The 24,292-nt window shown below is 47.8% G+C and overlaps 1 protein-coding gene across 2 annotated transcripts in view; it reads right to left on the bottom strand.

Annotated features, from left to right (window-relative positions):
* Window positions 1–7,724: 7,724 nt before the first annotated feature.
* The window catches only part of SMC6 (structural maintenance of chromosomes 6), a 2,412,589-nt gene continuing 2,396,021 nt past the window's right edge, over window positions 7,725–24,292 (bottom strand). For both annotated transcript variants that reach the window (XM_069605927.1, XM_069605928.1), the window contains one exon: window positions 7,725–8,204. In XM_069605927.1, the coding sequence (XP_069462028.1) occupies window positions 8,093–8,204 (112 nt within the window). In that variant the 3' untranslated portion in view covers window positions 7,725–8,092. The remainder of the gene's footprint in view (window positions 8,205–24,292) is intronic.

Genomic DNA, 24,292 nt, shown 5'->3' with positions numbered 1-24,292 from the left:
CCCTGGGACTGACTAATGTCTCCCAGGGTCTGTAAAGTCACCATTGACTTTACTAGTCTCAAATCCTGAACAGAACCAGTACAAACCATCATATTGTGGACGTACTGGCCGGGGCAATTCCATTGCCCCGGGGTCTGTTAGTTGAGGGGGCACGTCTCCGTCCCCCCTCATCGAGTTTTGGCTGGTGGCAGTGGAAACTACTTTTTATATTCAAGCGCGAATATTTTCCTATGGGATTTCCCATTGTTTTAGGCTAATACCTTTATTTATTTATTTACGGTAGCCTTGAACATACCGCCGGGTTATTTCTTTATTATTATAACTCCGGTTGGTATTTTTTGCCAAAACTTGATTCTAAAATGGCGTTGGTGTTCACCTCTGTAACTCTGACCCAAAGTGGAGCCCTTTGTTCCACTTTTGGCGGGCTTCTCCACAGAAGCCCTCCAAAGTGGTGCCACTCTGTCTGGGGTACTTAGGAGGGGTGGAGGGGGAATTAGGCACCCTGGACTGAGTTACCTTGGTAACTCAAGTCGCACTCCGTCCTGATTGGCCCAAGTGGTGAGCCGGCCGGCTCACCACTTAGCATGTTTGAGTGACAGCTAGGCTGGGTGAAGGGGGGTTTGCTGCATAAAAGCAGGGCTTTGGGGACTGGAACTTCAGAAGTCGCCACAGGACCTAAGAAGCCGAAGAGGGAGAAGCCGAGCCGACCTGCCAAGACGACACCACCGGTGAAGCCCTGCAGAACCGTCTCACCACTTTTTCCGACGACAGAGGAGATCTCCCGCCGGAGAGTCTTCTTCCCTTAACTGGTGGGGACAACCAGTTGCTGCCTTCTTTTCGCCGTCCCGAAGCATCTCGTGGCCGCCTTGCCTGTGCCAAGCACCCCGGCAACCGGGATACCACTTTTTACCTCAACCGCGAAAGAGGGGTAAAAATCCTTTGTGACCGAAGAACTCCACGGCTGGCCTCATCCCTGGTAGTGCAACGACCTGCAGCCTTCCTCCCCGTCGAGATCACCTCTTCCTCGGGACGACGCCGCGACTTGCACCCACTACCAGGAACGACTACCACCGCTGGAGGAATCTTTTCACTTTTAAAGGTACTGTGATCCGCCCGGCCTCCCTTGCCACCGATTGTACGGGGTAGATTTAGCCCTCGGCTCTCGAACCTGGGTAGGCCTGGGACACCCTAACTAAACTTTTCAGAACCGTAGTAAAACCTTTTTCTCTCACCTGCAAAGACTGATGACATTGTGTGATCTTGGGCACATTTTTCGCCTAGCTCCCTCTAAAGCGGGCCCCGAACTAATTCTCCTTGTTCCACCATTGACTACCTTTGCTAACCTTATGTGAAAAGTGTTTTACCTTACTGCTCTCTTTGTTTCTGCCTTTTCCCTCCCTTTTGGTAATACTTGTTGGAGTGTCATCTAACGTTAAGCGCTCACCTCTGTTTGGAAATAAGTGGTGTTAACTTAGAATTGACCAACGAATGATTAGGGATGTACATATGAGTAATAGTAACTGTGTTTGACTTTCTTATCTTTTCTAGTGTGCTGGTGTAATTTATGAGTGTACCTTTAATAAATAAGTTTATACTTTTACACCTAGCTCTGGTTAGTGTTTGCTTGTGCTACTGTGTCTCTGTACCTATTCTGTATTCTCTGTATACTGCCTAACTCTTCTTGAGGGAAGTCTGGCTGCTCAGCCACAGCTACCACAGTGAATCTGTGCGGTGCAGACTGCTACCAAGTGGGTTTACTGCCAACACCTGTAGTCTTAAATCTTTTGCAGTGGTCCCAAAGGGAACTGCACAGGTTTCTGCCTAACAGACGGGGTTATCGTGCCTGTGGTTCTGAACGAATTAAACAGCTGCACCAGAGGCGCTAACAATTGAGGTTTGAAAATCTTGTAGAACCTAGTCGTAAATCCATCCGGGCTGGGGGCCTGGGATTTAAGGGCTTTTATCGCCACATCCACTTCCTTGTCGGTAATTGGCGCCTCCAGTGAGTCATAAGCCGCTTTCTTTAGGCAGGGCAGCGCTGCTTCCCGTAGATATTCCTTTTGTTCACCCACGTCTCGTACCGGAGCGGTCATCACCTGGGTCAGGTGGGCTGTTGCAAGCCGAAGTTTGTCCTGGTCGGCGTATTGGATTTTGCCATGTTGATCCCTCAGACCCACAATCATGTTATTCCTCCTTGTCTTGGCCAGTTTGGCCACCAGTAATCTATTTGCCTTGTTGTTCTTAGCATAGTAAAACTGCTTAGCCTTCGCCATTTGGTGAACAGTATGTTCAGCATAGTGGGCATCAATCTTCTTTTGCGCTATCCGGATAGCCCGCTGTGTTTTAGGGATCCAGCCCTTCTCCTTATGGAACTTTTCTGCTTTTTCAAGTTCTTCCTCGAGGCTTTGACGAGTTTGTCGTCGATGCCTGCGATAGGCCACTCCTTGCACAATCAGTTCCCCCCTCACCACTGCTTTCATTGCGTCCCAGTTGTTGGCGGGGGAGGTGTCTTCGCTAGGGTTCTCCTTGAAGAAATTAGTGATTGTTGTTGCAATTGTATCTCTGAGTGGCATTCTGTTAAGAATTGGGTCATATAACGTCCATCTGCGCTGTTGGGGATTAGGTGGTTCCTGCACTCGGATCTCCAGGGCCACCGGGGCGTGATCAGACAGAATTCTGGAGCCAATTGTCACATTGTCAGTGAATGTAAAGATTTGTGGAGATACTAAGAGAAGGTCTATCCTGGAGAACGGTCTGTGAACGTACGAGTAGAAAGAAAAGTCTGTTTCAGACGGATGGAGAACCCTCCACGAGTCCACCACCCCCAAAGTTCTGAATAATTGCAGGAGAGCCAAAGCTGTGGCGAAGTCCCCAGAAGAGGGCGGGTGCAACTTATCTTTGACGGGGTCCGGAACCCCATTGAAATCACCACCAATCACTATCTGGCCCGTCCAGAACCCCATTGAAATCACCACCAATCACTATCTGGCCCTCCAGGAAGGGAGAGAGAGCTGTGCTTAGCGACTCATAGAAAAGCGCCTGGCCTGAGTTGGGCGCATACACTGAAACTATGGAGTACACTTGTCCCAGCATCAGACATTTTACCGCCATGTATCGCCCCTTCGGGCAGCTCATGCAATCCAGAATCTCAGGGTTCAGCCCCCTCCCAAACAGGATTGGCGTGCCGCCACTCTTGGAATTCCCAGATGCAAAGAGTTGCTTTGGGAAGTTTCGGGAGCGTAAGCGGCCTTGGTCCGCCGGTATGTGGGTGAGTCTCCTGAAGCATAGCCACTGCCACATTGTCATTCTGGAGTTTCTGTAGGATGGACTTGCGTTTAGGAGGTGAGTTCAGTCCCCTAACATTCAGGGAGACTCCAAGTTCTGAGGAGGGGGCCGGGGAGATATAGAGGAATTAGCCATCATGTCGCAGAGTGTGCAGCCATAGATTTCCCTGCCTTCGGGGTTTTTGCTCGGACCGCCAACGGGAGAACTGAGATTTAACTGGGGGAGGCAGACCGTTTGTGGGTCGAAAGCCCCCCCTGGCCAACAGGGCCATCGAATAGTGAAAGGCCAACATGGCAAAAATTATCAATAGTCTTGGTGCATCGTTCCAAGGACTCATTGGTGGGAAGTACCTTGGAGCTGGGCATGAGCCGTGGAATGGTGCCCGCTGCGTTAGGGATGGCGCTCATCTGTGTTCCTGTGGGTGCTGCTCTCAAGTCGCACTCTTGTGTGATTGGGCCAGTGGTGAGCTGCCTGGCTCACCACTTAGCATGTTTGAGTGACAGCTAGGCTGATGAATGGGGTTTTGTTGCATAAAAGCAGGGCTTTGGGGACTGGAACTTCAGAAGTCGCCACAGGACTTAAAGAATCCGAAGAGGGGAGAAGCTGAGCCATCTACAACGACGACACCACCGGTGGAGCCCTGCTGTACGAACTCACCACTTCCCCGACGACAGAGGAGATCTTCTTCCAGGAGAGTCTTCTTCCATTTGAGCTGGTGGGACCAACCAGTTTGCCTTTTTCACCTTCCTGGATCATCTCGTGGTCGAATCGCCCGTGCCAAGCACCCCAGCGGCCGGATAGCCACGCTTCACCACTACCGCAAATAAAAGGGTTGTACCTTTTAACTGGGAAACTCTGCGGCTGTTTTTTTCTCTGGCAGTGCAACGACCTCCAGCTTTCCTCCACGTCAAGATCATCTGTTCCTCTGGACGAAGCCCCGACTTGCACCCGCTGCCAGGAATAACTGCCCTCGCTGGAGATTTCTCACGATTTCAGGTACTGTGTCCCGCCTGGTCTCCCTTGCAACAGATTGTCCAAGGTGTCCCGTAAATTCTTGACTCTCTATCCTGGGGTAACCTCGGACCTGCTAACTTTACCTTTCTGAACTGATCCAACCTCTTTTGACTTTTCTGCAAAGACTTTGAGTGCATTTCCACTGTGTGATCTTGGGCACATTCCGCCTTGCTCTCTCCAAGAGTGGGCCTGGCCTACGAACTTTTTGCCATACAGTAGACCAGGCAGCTTTCTTGATTTGCTGTGGTTTCTTAAAAGTGTTGGTACTGTGTTATTTTCCTATTCTGCCTTTTCTCTCCCTTTTTAAACAAATTATTAGAGTGCCATCTACGGTTACGCGCTCACCTCTGTTTTGCTAAATAAGTGGTGCCTTAACCTAGACTTGTCGAATAATTAACTAGGGAGGTGTATATACTTATAGTGACTGTTTGAACTTGCTTGACATATTAGTGCCAGTGTATTTTTACAAGTGTGTTTTTAAATAAATAATTATATACTTTTATACCAAAGCTCTGGTCAGTGTTTGCTTGTGCTACTGTGGTTTTAGCCCTTTTGTGTATACTCTATATACTGCCCTACTCGTCTTGAGAGAAGTCTGACTGCTCAGCCACAGCTACCAGGTAAATTGGGTGGTGCAGACTGCTACCAATTGGGTTTACTGCGTACTCCTGTAGTCTTAGGGAACTGCACAGGTTTCTGCCTAACAATCCTCACCCTTTGGCGAATTTTACCACGTGTAAAGTTACCGCTTGGCATGTTTCCAGATTTTGCTCAAACCCTCCTGCAACCAGTGTTTTCCCAGGCTCTACCAGTAATAACTCTCAGGACAGCATCTCCTCTTTTCTTGCTCATGTTCTTCAGCTTGGAGCCTTTCTCTCTCCTGTCCCATTCCTGGTCTATGCCTTGCTGTCCATCCTCTACTTTTATAGTACTCCTGACTAGCTTGATTATCTAATAAAGTTTCTGATTAGCTATTCCTTGGTACCTCTCTATTCCCAGGAAGAAATTGATTATTCTTCGTATGGGCTCATTCCCTCACATGTGGTGTGCCATTTTTTGTACTAAGGCTCGACAGCCATTGCTCACCATTGCTTTCCTGTCAGTAATTGAGTTGAATATATGGTAACATGGTGGCCGAATGCACTAATGGCCAGCCTGCCATTTTGCAGTCAGGAGGAAGTGCAGTGGCGGCTTTACAGTTCCAAAGTGTTGTTTCTCAAACTGGGGGGCTGGTCTGCTGTGTCTCGGGAACCCAGCAAATCGGTCTTCTAACAGCAAGTCAGCATGGAAGCCGGTAATAAGCTTGCAAGTGGGAGCCCTGCAAGCATTGTCTCGAACTGCAAGTTTGTACAGAGGGATGAAGCTGCAATTATCCAACAAATACAATCTCTTTATGAAGGAACTGTATGCATAACTAATCACTGAGTTGGACGTTGGTACAGGGAGCTGGGAACATTCTCACTTTCCACAGAGCACAACTCTCCATGCTGGAGTTTAGCTCAGTATTTAATTTTAAGTACATGAAACAAGAAGTAATGAGAGAGGAGGATGGGCTCCGGGGAATACACTATTTACCTGCTCCAGGTAGAATATCACATAGTGTGCCGGCATCCCTGGTCTTGAGCGCACCTCAAAGACTAATAAGAATAGTGTACAATGTGACTGACAGACCACACGTGCAGATGCTGCCATCATATAGTGAGCGCAGCCACGAACACCCCAATAATGCCTGGTAAGTGACCATATTTCATAATTAGCCTAGTAGATGCTTTCATTATATATCTAATGTTGCCTCAATAGGCCCTATAAAACATTGTATAATAACCATATGTCAGGTTCATCCTCGCATGGCAATGTGCTGCCAACCTTTGACAAGTGCATTGGAAGATGGACTGTATAGTTAACGTTTTTATTGATAGATTGCTTTCTGTACACTCATAATTATTAATGAATGATTAATAAAATAATTACAATAGCAAACCAGCAGTGCATCTTGTGTTACCGGATAACATTTAAAGGTCTTATCTCTTTACTTTGAATGCATCAGGAGGCCATTCTCAGATACAATTCAGTTAAACAAAACTTTCACACTTAAAACAAAAAGAGACATCAGACACCCTTTCCATTACACTGATAGCAGAGGCAACAGACTAAGGCATACATAGAATACTCACTTTTCAGTCCATAATGTCAGAAGTATACAAAAGGGACTATTGACATTTGCCACCTAGCACTATTTATTTATTGGTAATTTATAAGGCACTTCTACATCTAAAATAGCGTTTCACAACGCTACAAGGCGAGAAGGGGAGGGAACAAGGGACAATCAGGACAATTTAAACAGACAGTAAATGGAAAACAAAAAACGGTCCTACTAGGCCTTGTGACGGTTGTAGCGTGCAAGTGCAGAGAAGAAGGGCGGTGAGGGGAAAGGGGCTAAGTGCTAGGGTTCCCTCGAGGGGGAAGGGCAATAGAGGCCATTGCAAAAAGCAACACGTGCAGAGCAAAAACGGACCCAGAAAGGGAATGTTAGCTGCCAGAGCAAGTGAGTGCAACCTGAGGCAACTCCACAGGTAGAGTGAGGGCCCATAGGAAAGTGCAACTGGAGGGCGGGTGGTGAAGGTGATTGGTGCGGAAGGCCAGGACCCAGGAGGACAGAAGATACCTGGCCACCAATCTTAGCAAACGAGGGGAGTGAAGGAAGGAGGAGGAAAAGAGGAGAGTCTTGAGACGCTCCCGGAACTTGAGGAGATCCGGCTGTTCAAAAGGAGGGAGCCAGCCAAGGAGAGACATCTGCCACCAGCTCTCTGCTTAGAGAAGCGATTTACCAGCAGAGAGTGCCTGAGGATCGTAGGGAATCTAGAAGGAGAATACTCATTAAGAGGCCCCACACAGTCTTGTAGATGATGCAGAGGGATCTGAACTTAATCCGTTCAGCAATCAGAAGCCAGTGAAGAGATATTAGGGCCAGGGAGATGCAGTCCCTTGACTTGAGGCCAAGGATAAATCGTGCAGCCCTAATTCTGGATTAGTTGGAGAGGATGGAGAGACGAGGAATCTATCCATACAAATAGATTTTTTGCGCCTCTAGTTATTGCTAAAGCTAAATTTATGACCCAAAAACGATAAAGAAATATTAAAAGAACACAGAAAAGCTCTTATGGTGGCCTAATTTAGTGAGTGAAGGAAAATAAAAGCACCAGCATCAAAATGCGCATCTGAAGTGAAAAACAATATTTAACAGGCACAACCAATGGCAAACATCAAGCATTATTTGCATTGAATACTCCCTGATGCAAATTACATAACACAATAAAACATACTATTTTAGAACGATTAAAGGCTGAATAACCCAGCAATTGAGAGAATTCTGAGGTAATGAGACATCAACATTCAAACATGTGAAATAAAATAAATGCCAAAAGGAGTTGGTAGAGTTGTTTATTTGTTTGGCAATAGAAAAATATGTTAATTAAGTAGAGTCCCAAAAATATTATTTTAGATTATGTAAAATTTAAATATTCAACAGGGTAGCTCTTTGTTATAAATATTACCAACATTTGTGTACATCTTCAAACGTTTCTAAAAGTTGTATTAACTACTGTTGATACATTTATATAAAAAATACAAAAAACAAAATATTTTCCACATATACAGCCTCTCCTTTACACACTTCCATACATTTAAAGTGTGCCATATTAACATAGTGAATAATTTAGTTTATGCTGCAGAAATTGTGGGTACTACTCGTAACATTTCAATGAAGCACGGAATGTTTGCATAATAAGAATGGTTAATCTTCATTTTCTTCCTCTTGGTTTCTTGGAAGAAATGGTAGAGTTGTTTGTCCCCTCTCAGGATCTTGCATACGAAGAATTCGGATAAGACTACTAGTAGGTAAAGAGCTGCAAAGAAAATTAGGTTTCAAATTATGCATTAATATAATTGTACAGTTTACACTGTAAAGAATCATCCATTACACTAAGAAACACTTATGACTGTTTAGGTTTGATCAAGTAAATTAACATAGGGCTGACCCAACAATAATATTTGAGAAACAAAATATGTTGCTCACCTTTAACAGTAGCTTTGAAACTTGATAAATGCTATACAGGGTAATATGCTTTTCTGATGGATGTTCCTCACACAGATTCATCATCTTCGATATTTGCCAGCTTCAGCCGATTACAGAAACTTTTATCCAACAGGGGGTACCGTGCAATGTCAGAGTCGGGATCCCTGAACACGCTCCTTCGACGCTCGTTGCAATGCCTGCATTCGTATGTATAACTCACACTGTGACCTATGACATCAATGTCAATCATTTTTCCCTGTGCTCCGCCGCGTTGGGGAATTGATAAGAGTATTAAGAGAGTGAGCTCTCAATTAGAGGGGTAGGATAGGAGGGAGATGAGGAATCTGTGGGAGCAGCTTCCACCAGAAAGAACATTAACATAGGTAATTATTTTGCTTTCTAATGTATTGTGTCCTCTCACAGATTCCTCATCTTACATAGACTCCTATATCAGTCTTGTATCCTGGAGGAGGGGAAAGCGAACTGTGATGGGTCAGAAGGATGACAGAGTCTTGGAGGACATTTTTAAGTAAGGTTTATTAAATAAAAGTCAGAATAACTTAGCTATGGCTATGGGATGTTCCCTACCTAAAGAATAACTAAGGTGCTTGTCCGTCGTCTTTTTCTTTATGTCCAAAAAGAATCTATCCACCATCCAAAACTATTACCATCTGACCCTATCACTTATCATAACAAAATAGAGGCGACAGAATGACTCCCCTTCTCCAGGCTTCCAGCACTTGTTTTCTTAGTAAATGTTCTCTTTGGCAACTCTCTATCAGTTCAGATAGTCTCACACTCGACAATTTGCATTCCATTTTAGGCAAGTCTTTGCTTCGTTCAACTTGTTTGGTTATATAGGCAAAGTGGCCCTTTAACTCCCAATATTCTCTCTTTCTTAGCGCACACTGTTTTACTTTGGGCGTCTCACATGTTTTCTTTTCTTTCCAGGACAGGAATATTTTCCATGGTTCATCCCCTTCTTTGAGGATTTCTGTATCTTTCTTTTAGGTATTCACATTCATTAAGGTTGACCTTAGGCTCCTCTCACTTTCATGCGGCTCCCTCTTAGGGAATGTTATTCTTTCTTTCCTTGTATCAATCGAGTTCACTTTTAGTAAACGTATTGCATTTCTACTTTCATCCCCTACAGGGAACAGTCCTCTTTTCACCAAACCATCACAGTTCATATGTAACAATGCCAATTCAACTCCACTTCAATTAACCTTATGGGGTTTGTGCTTATTTCATCACAGTTCCAATATAGTAACTCTCCTTGGTTACTTGTACTAAGACGAGTTATTAATTCTGCATTATACTCTTTGTTATCCTTCCCGTGCCTGCCCGGTCCCTCGTTATCTTCATTCTTCTTAGGAAATGGCCCTGGAACCCTTACGGGTTTGGAGTCGGTTTGATTTCTTTGCTGTACTTGCATGCCAGCTTCCTTGGTTTCCTTCGGCTGCTGTCCTCACACTTCTTCTGGTTTCCTCTGCATCTCATCAGGGAGCCGCGACGCTTGTAGCGGCTTCCCTCAGATAGTCTCAGCAGGCTGGGACTGGCCTACAGGGCAATGCCCGAACCCAAAATGCTAGTGTAGGCCAGTTATTTTGGTCAAAGTGGGCCACTTTTATGGCCACCGTGGGCCAGTTTGTTGAGTTACTTCACCACGCGACTAGTAGTTTTGACCATTGTTTCTCAATAAATATTGTTTAAAATGCACATTTGCATGACAGTTCATCAATAAATTCCTCCCTGGGTACTACTCAAACAGTCTGTCACAAAAGGAATGAATAGCCATTTGCAAATGTGGCCCACTTTTTGATTGGTGCCCAAGCAATTGTATGCCCCTGTCAGACCCTGGGTCTCAGCATAGTTGTGCAGGCCAGCTGCCCACCCTGACACTCTCAGGGTCACGCCACCACCAATTCCTGTCCTCTCAGGCCTCTCGGGTTCGCTGTCCTGCTTCCCAGCAAGTTTGAATTCAAGGGTTCCACGTCCCGCTATGGTTCCGTCTCTTCCGAGGCTCACGTCGGAAGCCAACCTCCCCTGCGTGGAGACGTAATGCTCTCTGTCTTCATCGTCAATCTTTATACAAGTGTTCTCCTTTCAATCCACTTGTCTCAGTGGATTGGTTAGTTTTCCTTAAAGAGACATTTTCTCTTCCTCCTGAAGAATAGCATCACTCAGCCTCTTGTTCGGCGCAGTCTTGATACTTGACAGGATTTGGTAGTCCCGTAGGGAGGGTGTTGCGGAGCAGGCTCACTTCCCTAGCCAAACAGGGGGAGGGTGGTCACCCATGGGGAGAAGAGACGAGTTCCCTTGATTCGTCAAAGAACACAGAGATCAAGATCAGATTAAAACATTCAGGAAGAGCTACCTTGCTTGACAGATAATCAAGACAGAAGTGCTTTGAAAAGGTATGCAGCGACAACCATGTTTTGGCTTGGCAGATGTCTAGCATCGGAACCCGCAGAGCAGCCATCCCTCTGGTAGAGAGTGCTCCGAGGCCCTCAAGCATTTCTGTTCCTTCAATGGAATAGTATTCGGAAATGCATAGACCTATACATATAGACAATATTTGTTTCGTTACATATTTACCCAAACTAGGGCCAGAGTATCCTGCGAAAAGCTGGTCCTCCACCCTCAAATCTTTTGTTGTTAGACCAGTCCAGTGTGTGGAATTTCTCCTCTTTGGATGGGGGAGGAGGCAGGTAGAATACTGAAAGGTGATTCTTCTGGGCAAGTTCAAATTGCAAGACCTGTAGGGATAGAAACGTTGGTCTTACCTTAAGTGTCACCTTATCTTTAAAGAACACTGTAAATGGGGGTTTGCATGATCAGGCTTGCAATTCTCTAACCCTTCATGCAGATGTGATTGCCACCAAAAGGTTATGTTTTCCATGCAATCAGTCCGAGTGGGCAAGTATGCATAGGCCCAATAGGGACCCCCATTAAGGAGGTCAATATATTTAAATCCCAGTGCGGTACAATGAAAGGGGCCGGGAGAAACATGTTTTCAGCCTTCTAGAAATTGTATTACTGTGGGTATAGTAAAGTATGACCCATGGTCAGGAGGGTACGTTAAAATGTATAGTGTAGACAAATAATCCTTCATAGTGGTCACCTGAAGACCATGTTAAGCAAGATACCACAGAAAAAACATCACTGCCGCAGTGTTGCACAGATAAGGATCCATTGGTTTAGCTCTGTACCAGCTGAAAATCTTCCTTCAATGGCAGCCCTACAGAGACGTAGTTGCTGGTTTGCTTGCTGAAAGAAACACCTCCATGACGTCCCCAGAGTGGTCCCAGTCCTTGGTAACTCATCCTCTCAGAAGCCAGGCATGAAGGTTGAGAGTACTTGGTGAAGGAACAGGCCTCACACCTGTGAAAGCAAGTCTGGCCTCTGAGAAAGAAGCCACAGGGAAAAGATAGCCATGTCCAGAAGATCTGGGTAACATCAATTTGGGACGATCAATTTGAACCTCCTCAGCCTATTGAGAATGTGAGGGATGACCGGAATCAATGGGAATGTGTAAAGAAGTTGAAAATCCCAGTCCACCTTAAACACACCCCCCTGTGCAGGCATCTGGTGGAACTGGAGGTGAAAACCTCTATTCAAGGGGATCATCAAATGGCAAAGATCTCCGAAAGAACTTCCTGGCAGAGTTCCCACTCATGAACGACTAAGCCCTCCCTACTCAGGGCATCCACCATCATGTTCTCTGTTCCAGCCCATATGGGGGAGCCAACAAGGACATCCCCGTTCTGTAACACCAAAGCATTGCCTCCCTGCACAGGGGTAGAGACCCTACAGCCCCCCTCCTATTAAGTTAGTGTATGGTGTGGCGAAGCAGGACTCAGACCAACTAATGACATGTTTTTTTTAAGTACCTTTATTAAAAGTATAAGAGTACTCCTAACTTTCCCATTTTCTGTAAAGAGAAGTTTCGCACATTTGAAACAAAACTAACAGTGTTCATCAAAGAAAAAACTGTCTTTGGTCCAAAAATCCTATCAAACTAATCTAGCCCTACCACTGTGGAAACCTAAACCAACGAGAAGCCAGAGCAATGACCTCTACCTTCAGCTTCTGCCTGGCCCAATCACTTAGATGGTCTGTCGATAGTTCCAAGTTCATTCATATCAAAAATAAAACAAGTTAACATCATCTTTCTCGCAGACTTTTTTCCCTCAGGACCTCTCCAAGTTCCCTTCTAAAACAGTGTTGTTTATAACAGTCTCAGGGCTCTTTGAATTCCCCAAGTCCTAAGGCAGGGATCCCCAACTTGTAGCTCGGGAGCAACATGTTGCTCGCGGCACCCTAAATTGTTGCTCGCCAGTTGCACTGGGCCATGGTGTAGAGCCATAGAAAGAGGTGCTGAATGGATGAGACCTCAGTAGCACTGTAGTGCGGACAGAGTCCTGGACTGTGCAATAATGTTGGCCAATGAGCCACTGTTTTCCAGCTGGCTTATTTTTATCCATGCAAGATTTGTGTTTGGTGCCACCATGCACATTATTTTTCAGTAAATGTCCTTGCTTGTTATGGTAGCGTCATTGTTAAAACCATGTCATCTCACAAAACAGAAGGAAACAACGATTAAAGCCATATATGACACGAATGGAGACCTCCAAACTCGCACACAAGACATGGGGGAAGCACTGAGGCAATACTACCAAACTCTCTACTCCACCGAATACCCCGACGCAAAAACCCAAGACTCATATTTAGAGGCCATAAAGCTCCCGAAAATATCAGAAGAGGATAAGCAGACACTAGAGACACCTATCAGAGAAGAGGAAGTCAGTAATGCCATAAAGGGTCTCCCAAACAACAAAGCCCCAGGCCCGGATGGGTATACAGCCTCATTCTATAAAAAATATGCAGATTTATTGACCCCGATCCTGACGAAGCTCCTGAATTCCTTTAAAGACAGTGGTAACGTGACCCCTACTATGAATGAAGCAAAGGTACTGCTATTTCATAAACAAGGGAAAGATCCAATAAACCCAGCATCATATAGACCAATCTCACTGATAAATTTAGATGCAAAAATATATAGAAAGATCCTGGCATCAAGGCTATCCCCGCTTCTCCCAAAACTAATTAGTGAGGATCAATCAGGCTTTATTCCCGGCAGGCAAACCCACCACAACACAAGGAGGCTAGCTCATTTAGTGGAAAAAATAGGCATAAATCACACCCCTGCGGCACTACTATCTGTAGACGCCGAAAAGGCTTTCGACAGGGTGGAGTGGTCGATCCTGTTCAAAATTCTGGAGCGCATGGGGTTTGGGGAACGGTATATAGCGAGCATTAGAGCGAACTACAATTCCCCATCCAGTAGAATAGTCATTAATGGTGAGCTTACGAACACGGTGAGGATTTCGAGAGGAACGAAACAGGGATGCCCCCTCTCACCTCTGCTGTACGCTCTGTTTTTAGAACCCCTCCTAATTAAAATACGGGAATCAACACACATTAGAGGGATAGAAATGGCAGGTCAACAACACAAAGTGATCGCCTATGCGGACGATATGCTAATAACCCTAGAAAACCCAGAATCCACGCTATCAGCGGCAGTGAATGAATTAGAAAATTACGGAGCCATCTCTGGCCTGAAAATTAATAGGAAAAAATCAGAGATACTAATCCTGGCAGGGGACAGAGCAACTATAGAAAGGGAAGCAAAACTACTGGACCTTAAGATCGCACTGAAAGGTATAAAATATTTGGGGATAATAGTACCTCATAGAATAGAACAATTCTATGGGGAAAACTACCCGCTGCTTCTCATTAACACCCGAAGGGAACTTAGTAGATGGAACCCCCTACAGATATCCTGGTGGGGTAGGATACAGTCGGTCAAGATGACCATCCTCCCAAGGGTACTGTATTATTTTCAGGCTCTCCCGGTGGGTATCCCAGACTCATTCTTTAAATCACTAACAAAACTGGTGTCGTCCTTTGTATGGAAAGGAAAATCGCCTAGAATAGCCAGGAGGGTCCTCACAGCACCAACTAAAGAAGGAGGGATGGCACTCCCCCATTTTAAAAAATTCTATCAGGCAGCCCAGCTAAAAGTCCTGAGGGAGTGGGTAGGGGAGAACCCGCAGCAGATATGGGCCAAACTAGACAGAGCAGTAGCAAGGACCCCACTGGTAGAACTCCTCTGGAAACAGAGGCAACACAGACATGCAAATTTAGGAATAAGCGAAATCATGAAATCCACGTTAGATGCATGGGACGCCCAAACACGAAAAGGCATAATGTCCACGGCGCTTGGACCCTTTACACCCATATGCAGGAATCCGCAATTTCCACCGGGGATGGAACTAGGGGCATATGACAGCTGGGAGAAGGTGGGCATTACTAAAATAGGTGAAATGTTCGCAGACAAGGAAATCATCTCCCTAGAATCCTGCTTCGTAGGCAGAAAGATCCCCAAAAGCGATAGATATAGATACGAACAGCTAAAACACTGGCTAAACTCCCCGATAATCACAGAGGCAGCAACCAGGGACCTCACAGGGTTCGAGTCATACATTATCTCCAACACGGGGGAGAGAAAGTGGGTCTCAACTCTTTACAAATTCATTAACTCACAAGGGGAAGACATTAAATGGACATACAGAATAAAATGGGGCAGAACGTTAGGGGTGGAACCAACGGATAGTCAATGGGTAGACCTATGGAAGCAGATCCCCAGAATGACCCGATCGGCACAAACCAGGGAGATGTGGGTCAAGATTATGACACAATGGCATTATACCCCAGAGAGGCTCCACTCGATGTACCCAAACACGCCAAACCTCTGCTGGAGAAGATGTGATGAAGTAGGAACATGGAGACACATATGGTGGGACTGCAAGGGCATAAAACCCTTTTGGGAAGAAGTGAAAAACGAAATGGGCAAAATATTCCCAGATGGGGGAAGAGGTGTGGCTCTGCGGAATCAGAGATGAGACAGCAAGACTATACAGTAAAACACAATGGAGAAGCTTTATGGGTTTACTTATAGCTGCATGGACCTCCATAGCACAAAATTGGAAAAATAAGCATACCCCACTGACATACACTTGGCTACAGAAAGTATGGTCCCATATATCAATGGAGAAAATCACCCACAAAATCCAAGGAACTGGAGACATATTCGCGAAAGAATGGGAAGGGACCTTGCAATATCTACAATCAGACTTTATGAATTAATGGTGCCCCCACAACATCAAAATATCAGACATCTTCAATGCATAATAAGAACCCAAGACATTATGATTTCATCCGATCAGATGGGAGGGAGGGGGGTGGGGGATGGGACAGTTTCAAGTTGTAATGTTATCCCTTATGTGACATCTATGTAAAATCAATAAACAAAAGTTTAAAAAAAAAATAAATAATAAAAAAAAAAAAAAACCATGTCATCTCCAGTTATTTTGCCCAGCTGACAAATGTATTAATGAGTACAATATTTGAACCATGTTTGTGTCATGGAGAAAATTGGCATATTCTGTTCCTTGGTACAGCTAGTATGAGCATAATGGACAAGGAGGTTGTATGCATACCCAACCTTCCTTTATTAAATAATGTGCATGCACACTTTCTGTACAAGTGAGGTTTGTGTTTGATGCCACCATGTATATTTATCGACAATATTCATTTTGGTGTCACCTGTATTTATTATTACATAGTGTCCTAGTGAAAAAATGGTTGTCTGATACTCTGCCCATCTGGCACATGGTTAATGGGCAGATATAGTAAATACATGCCACATTTTTCATAATTGATTTGCCCTGTATTCCAATCCAATTAAGTTATTGTTAATAGGTTTAAACTAACAAGCCAATGAATTGATCCAAATACTTAGTTAACACCACCACACCCCTCAATGCAGTGGTCATCAAATGCTCAAAGGTTTGACCAATGTTTGCCACTTATTCCTGTATAAAATCACTTTTGGAAATAATTGAGAAAGGTATTATTTTTATTCCTAACCACGTTTTCACCAATGCAAAAGCCTTCTGGAGCTTTAAAACACAACATTTGCCATAACATTCCCAAATAATTCTCAGGAGGTAACCTCCAAAGGCTCAATGAAGTGATCTTTAAAGCCTACCATGTAATGACCTGAATCTCCATTAAGTCAGCAACATTTAAAAACATGTTTCATATTTTTCATACAATTCACACAGAACAAGCCCAAATAAAAAAGCAACTTTAACATATTCAAACTTGCTATATAGAAAAGTCTGATCATTACAATTAATTATATATAACATAGCTCCCATGCATTCCACGCTTATGCAAAACAGAGAAGCAACAACAAATTAACTGGAAAGAACCAAAGCTTTGACTCCTATTTTGCAAGCGCACTTTTTTAATTTGAGCAGTGGGTACATTTAAAAGTACCATTACCACCTGCTCCCTGCATTCTGGGGGTCTTATTTCACAGATTTCTCCTTGCCATCTTTTATGTGTACATAAGTCTGTACATAAGGCTAAAGTGGGCAGCCTATGTATATTTTGAACATCTGACTCCTTTTTCCATCGGACAAGCTCTTGCTTTTGGAGCTATTTCGAGGTGACTTAATGCAACAAATTCAGTTATATTCCATCCCTATCTCAATGGACAGTGCCTTACAACCGCCCATAAGGAACAAGTTACTTACCTGTAACTGTTGTTCTCCAGCATGGGTCAGGCATGGATTCACATGCTCATGAATATTACCCGTCGTCAGGCTGGGAATCCTCGGTAAAGAAAAATCAGTATCAGTTTCGTTTCTGATCTGTCTTTCGTAGTAGTAACCAATCACTGATCTCTGCGTCATACTGACCACAGCCAATGACTGCCCTCTACCTAAGTCCCGCCTCTGGCAGCCATCTTCAGATTTGGTAGCACGTGAAGTGGCAGTATGACCAAGTGAAGAGCCGCAGAGGGGTAGGCGGGAGGGTTCGCATGTGAATCCATGCCAGACCCATGCTGGAGAACAACAGTTACAGGTAAGTAACTTGTTCCTTCTCCAGCATGGGGTCTGGCGTGGATTCACATGCTCATGAATATAAGAATACATAGCAGTACACACATGCACAACCACGGGAGGTGGCAAAAGGCTCAACATTAAGCAATACAAAGAACTCAACATCAAGCATCTCTTACCTCCTCACCAGGCTCACCTTAAGCGAACAGGTTGCGCAGCACTGCTTGGCCGACCCTGGACTCCTCCCTGGAATCCCGATCGACGCAGTAGAATCTCGTGAAGGTGTGCGTCGACCTCCACGTAGCAGTCCTGCAGATGTCCAGCAGGGGCACACCAGATAGGAACGCCGTAGTAGCAGCGATCGCTCTGGTCGAATGGGCTCTCGGACGGCCTGGCAGCGGTCGGTTAGCCAACCGGTGGCAGTGCATGATGCAGCCGGAGAGCCATCTGGAAATAGAAGACTTCGAGAGAGCCTTCCCTTGATTCACAGGTCCAAAGTTCACGAATTGCTGTGATGTCCTCCGAAAACTCTTTGTGCGGTCCACGTAGAACTTCAGCGCTCTAGCCACATCCAGCGAGTGCAAAGTCCTCTCGGCCGGAGACGAAGGAGACGGGAAGAAAACAGGTAGCACCAGGGGCTCGTTAAGATGGAAGTCCGACGGCACCTTGGGCATAAAGGAGGGGTGCGTCCTAAGCACCACCCTTGAGGCAGGGAAAGTCAAGTACGGTGCTTTGCAGGATAGGGTCTGGATCTCTCCCACTCGTCGTGCGGAGGTAATGGCCACCAGGCATGCAGTCTTCCACGACACAAACTTCATCGGTGCAGAGTGCATCGGCTCGAATGGGGCCCCCATGAGCCTGGTCAGCACCACATTAAGTTCCCACGCCGGGGCCTTCACCAGCAGGAACGACCGGAACAGTCCTTTCATAAACTCTTTTACCAGTCGATGGGACCACAGGGACGTCCGTCCTGTGGTTCTGGTATATCTGGAGATCGCCGCCAGATGAATCTTAATGGAGGCATGGGCTAGCCCAGCCTTTGTCAGCGATAGCAGGTACGGCAGTACTTGAGGGGCCGTAATCCATAGGGGGTTGATCTTCTGTGCTCGGCACCAGATAGAGAACCTCTTCCACTTGTGACCATAGCATTTGAGAGTCGAGGACGCCCTGCCCTTTGCGAGAACCTCTCTGCAGTCGGCCGGTATATCGTACCCTCCAAACTCTAGCGCTGCAGGAGCCAAGCCTGCAGGTTCAGCGACGCCGGGTCGTGGTGGAAGATGGCGCCTCCTTCTCTGGAGAGAAGATCCACGTCTGCCGACAGCTTGATGGGAGGGGACGTTGACAAGTCCAGAAGGTCCGGGAACCAGATCTGCCTCGGTCATGCCGGTGCGACGAGGATCATCCTGCACTGGGACCTCTTGAGCTGGTTGATGAGTCGAAGCAGCAACGGAGGGAACGCATACAGGTATAGGCCGTCCCAGGGGAACGAGAACGCATCGCCCATGCTTCTCGGCTGGGGAAACCTGCTGGCGAACCTCTGGCACTTCGAGTTCGTCGCTGTTGCGAACAGGTCGATTTGGGGTTGCCCCATCGTCGGAAGAGTTGATCCACCTGATCCTGGCGCAGTTCCCACTCGTGACACGCGCGCAGCTCCCTGCTGAGTGAGTCGGCGATGGAGTTTCTTTCTCCTGCCAGATGGAAGGGAACCAGGAACATCCCCTGGGCGACCGCCCAGTGCCACAGATCCTGTGCCTCCTTGGATAGGGCTGGGGATCTGGTGCCTCCCTGCTTCCGTATGTAAAACATTGTCGTGGTGTTGTCCGTGAAGATCCGCACCACCTTGTCCTTGAGCGACGGAAGGAACGATTTGAGAGCCCAGAACACGGCTCGGAGTTCCAGGATGTTGATGTGCAGGAGCTTCTCCTCCGGGAGCCAGAGGCCTCTTGCGTGGAGATCTCCGGTGTGGGCGCCCCAACCTTCCAGGGAGGCGTCCGTCGTCACCGTCTCCTGGTACGCCGGCGTCTGAAAGTCCTTGCCCGCCGTGAGGTGCGCTCGAACGCCCCACCACTGAATCGCCCGCCGGAACACCACGTTGAGGGGGACCCTGTCTTCGAAGGTGCCCGTCGCCTGCATCCAACGGGCGTCGAGAAATTCTTGAAGAGGACGCATCCGTAGTCTGTAGAGGCGCACCAGGTAGATGCAAGAGGACATCATCCCCAGGAGGGACTTGATGGACCTCACCCTGGCCACGTCCGTGGCTACCAGGCGCTGCACTTTGCCCAGAATGGTCTTCGTCCGTTCTTCCGACGGTGCCGCCAGGAGCCTCACTGTATCGAGCTTCGCTCCCAGAAACAGGGCCACCTGCGACGGCACCAGGTGGGACTTTGGGTAATTTATGGCGAATCCCAGGTCTGTGAGTAACTGGACGGTCCTCGCAGTGTGTTCGACGGCGAGTTCCCTCGTCCTTGAGCGGATGAGCCAGTCGTCCAGGTAGGGGTAGACGTGAATCCCCTGCAGGCGCAGCCGCGCCGCCACAGGTGCTAGGCACTTGGTAAAGACCCTGGGGGCCGACTTCAATCCGAACGGCAGTGCTCTCAATTGGTAGTGCCGTCCCTGGACGACGAACCTGAGGAACTTTCGGTGACTTTTGAGGATGGGAACGTGGAAGTATGCATCCTCCAGGTCTGACGACGATAGAAAGTCGCCTTCCTCCAGCTGTCCCAGCACGTGCTGGAGGGTGACCATCCTGACCTTTTCTGACCTGATGTATTTGTTCAAACAACGAAGGTCCAGGATGGGGCGCCAGCCGCCCGTCTTCTTCCTGACGAGGAAGTATCTTGAGTACACCCTGGAGCCCCGGAGCCTCTTCGGGACGAGCTCGATGGCGCCTTTCCTGAGCATCGCCCGTACTTCCAACAGCAGTTGCGGGACGTGATTTTCCTTTCTGGCCACAGGTGGAACGTGAGGGCACTTCTTCAGGAATTCGATAGTGTGTCCTCTTGCCAGGGTATCCAGCACCCAACGGTCGGTGGAGATGGACTTCCACACGCCGACGAAATTCGTCAGCCGGCCTCCCACCGGGGTGCTTCGGTGGGGGCCCCGAGGCCACGGCCGGTTCAGTCCTGCTTGGAGGTGGTGGCCTTGCCCCCCTGGCCACCTTGCCGACGGCGGCGAGGCGCTCCCTGCTTGCCGCGATCCCTGTAGGCCGCCTGAGACGAGGAGCGTGCCGCCTGGCGGTAGGACGACGAGCCACCGCTGGATCCCTTGGAGGCCCCCGGTCTGCCTCCAGAGCTCCGAAAGGGCCGTCGTTGCTGAAGGGCTCCTAGGGCGCGGGCCGTCTCCGTCTTTATGGCTTGGAGGGATTCGTCCACCGCCTTCCCGAACAAGTTGCTGCCATCGAACGGCATGTCCAACACCCTGGTCTGGACATCCTGAGGGAAGTCGGTCGCCCGGAGCCAACCCCGTCGTCGTAGGCAAACTCTGTTGCTCAGCTGGCGGAACCCGGTATCGGCAATATCGGTTGCCAACGTTATGGAGTGGTCCGACGCCACCTCGCCTTCTTGAAGTATTTCCAGGGCCTCAGACCTCTTGTCGTCAGGTAGGAAGTCCAATATGGGGGCCAGCTTAAACCGGAGCTCCCTGTCGTAACGGGCCACGATCGCCAGGGCGTTGGCCGCTTTGATCGTCGTCACCCCATGGCGTCCAACTTCCTACCCTCGCCGTCCGGAGGGGAATTTGACGTTGAGGCTCCTGACCCCGCCGCTTTCTTCTTCGCAGCCGCCGAGTCTCGGGGACCCGGTATTTCTTCTCGTACCGGTCCCGTTTGGCTGGTGCCGTGGAGGGGTTCTTGAGTACCGACAGGCCCTCCTCCCAGATGTCATCGATTAGAGGCACTGCGATGACAGTCTTCCTCTTGGCCTCCCGGCGCTGATAGAGGAAACCTTTCTTTTTCTGCTCCTCCGGGCAGAGCTGGAACAATTCGGACGCCCTAGCAATCATGGCGTGGAATGAGCCAATCTCGTCGGGCGGAGAGGCCCGTGAGACGGGAGACCCGTTCCGTCGTTGTCGCCCTCAGAACCCGTCGTCGAGCCCACCGCACCGTGATCTCCCGACTCGTGGGAGGATGAGGAGGGAATTGTAGGCCTTACGGGGGCGAGTGGAGGAGAGGGTTGGGTCCTCCGTCGTTTGTTCTGAGGACTTCCCGACGTGCCAGGTTGCGGGTCCTCCGGCCTGGGCCGTGGTAATCTCGTCCTTATCTCAGAGCAGAAGGACTGGATCGCAGACAAAATGGCCACCAAGCTATCCTGAGGCCTAGGTTCCGGCTGCGCCGGAAGGGAAGGCTGCTCTTCCTCGCCATCGTCGTCTTCCTCGGTTATCTCCCGAGGATCTTCCTTACGGGATCGAACCTTCTCGAATTGGACTTCGAGATTCCTCACGGCCTCGGTCAGTTCCTCCTCCGAGGCTGACTCCGAGCTCGAGGAGGCTACCGTGCCCCCCCTCGCTTCTTCCATCATGGTGGCCATGACGATGGGCTGAAAAGAGGATTCCCTCCTTGGCGGCAGGGAAAACTCTAGTCCCGGAGGCAGTCTCCGCTGGCGGGGTCTCTGCCGGCTTGGCCAGAGTCGCCGCGATCGCCTCGATAGAGGCCTTTGCCTGCTGGGTAGGGGCCTTCACCACCTTAGGTGCGTCCCGGGCCTTCTCCTTAGGGGGAGGGGCGACGCCTCGCTCCCCCTCTCCCGAGATCGGACGGGGCTTCTCCCGAAGCTTACCTGGGGTCTCGGACTTCCTCTTCCCCGAACCGGAGCGCTGGCTCGTGGTTGACGGTGCCGGGGAAGGTGCGCCCTGCCTGGCGACCGAAGAGCCCGACCTTTCGGCGCTCCCGGAGCCAGCGGACTCGCAGCGCTTGGCCTGGTGTTGGGCCCCCGTCGCCGGGGCGCCCGCACAGGACTTAGAAGCCCGCTCGGACCCTTTCTTCTTCTTCTCACCCGTTGAGCCCTTCTCCAACCAGCTGGCGAGACGGGATCTACATGAGTCTTGTCCCCATGAAGACAGTAGAGGCATCGCGAATGCTCGTCCTCCTTAAACACATTCTGCAGCCCGCATCCAGGGCAGCTGCGAAACAGCTTGGGTCCGGGTGACGAACTCGCGTCCTGGGCCATCTCGAAGTAGGCCGCAAATCTTCTGGAATCCTCCAAAAGGTTGATTCGACGAAATCTTCACCCTTGAGGGGCGTAAGAAAATCCTGCAACGGGTACCCGTTAACGGGAGTAGAAACGGTGGAGCTTGAGGCTCGATTAACCGAAAAAATGTGAAAATTCACCTGAAAAAGCGCGAAAACGCAGCAAAAGCTCGAGAGCTAAGCACGAGGACTCCCAACACTTGAACGTGCGGTAAAAATCTGAAGATGGCTGCCAGAGGCGGGGCTTAGGGAGACGGCAGTCATTGGCTGTGGTCAGTATGACGCAGAGATCAGTGATTGGTTACTACTACGAAAGACAGATCAGAAACGAAACTGATACTGATTTTTCTTTACCGAGGATTCCCAGCCTGACGACGGGGAATATTCATGAGCATGTGAATCCATGCCAGACCCCATGCTGGAGAACCACAAGTATTTTTCTTCACCAGGGGAGGCTACAAACGCACTTGCACTGAATTCACTTTATGATTAGCAGAAAATCCCAGATGTGCTTTTAAAAAATAAGGAACATTCTTAACTGGCCTGACACTTTCAAATTGAACACCCCTAATTCAGCTCATAAGGCGCTACCAGGTGTATTTGCAGAGAGACCTGCTATTTGGCACAGGAATTTATTTTGCAACCCCTCCAGGAAATGACAGTTCTAACCACCCTAGATTTTGCGGGCTTAAAATCATGGAGCAGACCTGTGTTTTATATACCTCCAGACACTTCTCCAATCAGAATGCCGCAAACTTGAAATAACAATGTAAAAAGCCATTTAATCATTAACTATGACTTTTCAGCTGTCTTCTTAAAATGACTGACGCAAGCCCTGCTCTTTCGGAAGGGTAGGCGCAAATTAAAATGAGACCGCCCCCTCATCTCTACATTCATTTAAAAACTAGCTACAAGGTTTCACCCTTTGCCTGAACACCATCATTTATGTTTTTATTATATTTAATTTCAAACTGTAATTCTCAAAATAGTAACTTGTGTTTAGCAGGCCCTGTTGGAGACCTGCTGCGGACAAGTCCAAAATAGCTGTATCTTCTGCATAAGGGAGCATGCTATAAAATCCACCCTTCACAGAGGGTGGATTAACTATTCTAAGAGGAGTACTAGAATCAACATCCAAAAGGAATACATTGGGGCCAACTGACATCCCTGCTTGTCACCTTTATTGGTGTTGGAACACAATGTATAATTCCACAATCTTGTATATTGGACAGAGGCTGAGATGTCTGCGTATCACTGTTGGATAAGACTTAAAACGCCATTAGTGACCTGTAAAAATGTAGAAGTAGGACTTGGACACAGTGGGCTCATGTTGATTGACATATACTTTTATTGAAAATAAAAGGTTGGGGGTCTGGGGAAACCCCTGCCTTTCCCTGAAGCTAAGAAGGGTTTCCCTTCATTCAACCAAAACTAAGGATACTGTCAGGATGTCTTGTCTAAAGTAAATAGTCCACTGTCACAAGTCTGAAGCCTATTTCCAACCATCACACTATTGACTAACCTATAAAAAACAAAAGGTCTTCTTAATTCAGAAGAATAGGTTGTAGATCCAATCAAAGAGTTCCAAGTAACAAAGGTTCCAAACCTAAAGTTCTTAAATGTAGAACAAAGTTCCATAAAGTTCTTCGATATTTTTCTGTTGCACAAACTTTGCAACAACCAGGGGCAATGACACCCTTGTCCTGGTACCTTCTCTTGGCAACTCTCTATTTCTTGGACCACAAACGGGGGCAATGACTC

The sequence above is a fragment of the Ambystoma mexicanum genome, chromosome 4p, assembly GCF_040938575.1.
Source record: "Ambystoma mexicanum isolate Mex_15411 chromosome 4p, UKY_AmexF1_1, whole genome shotgun sequence".
NCBI classification, from domain to species: Eukaryota; Metazoa; Chordata; class Amphibia; order Caudata; family Ambystomatidae; genus Ambystoma; species Ambystoma mexicanum.
Note: the sequence above shows the minus strand (reverse complement) of the source record. Positions and strands in the feature narration are given on the sequence as shown.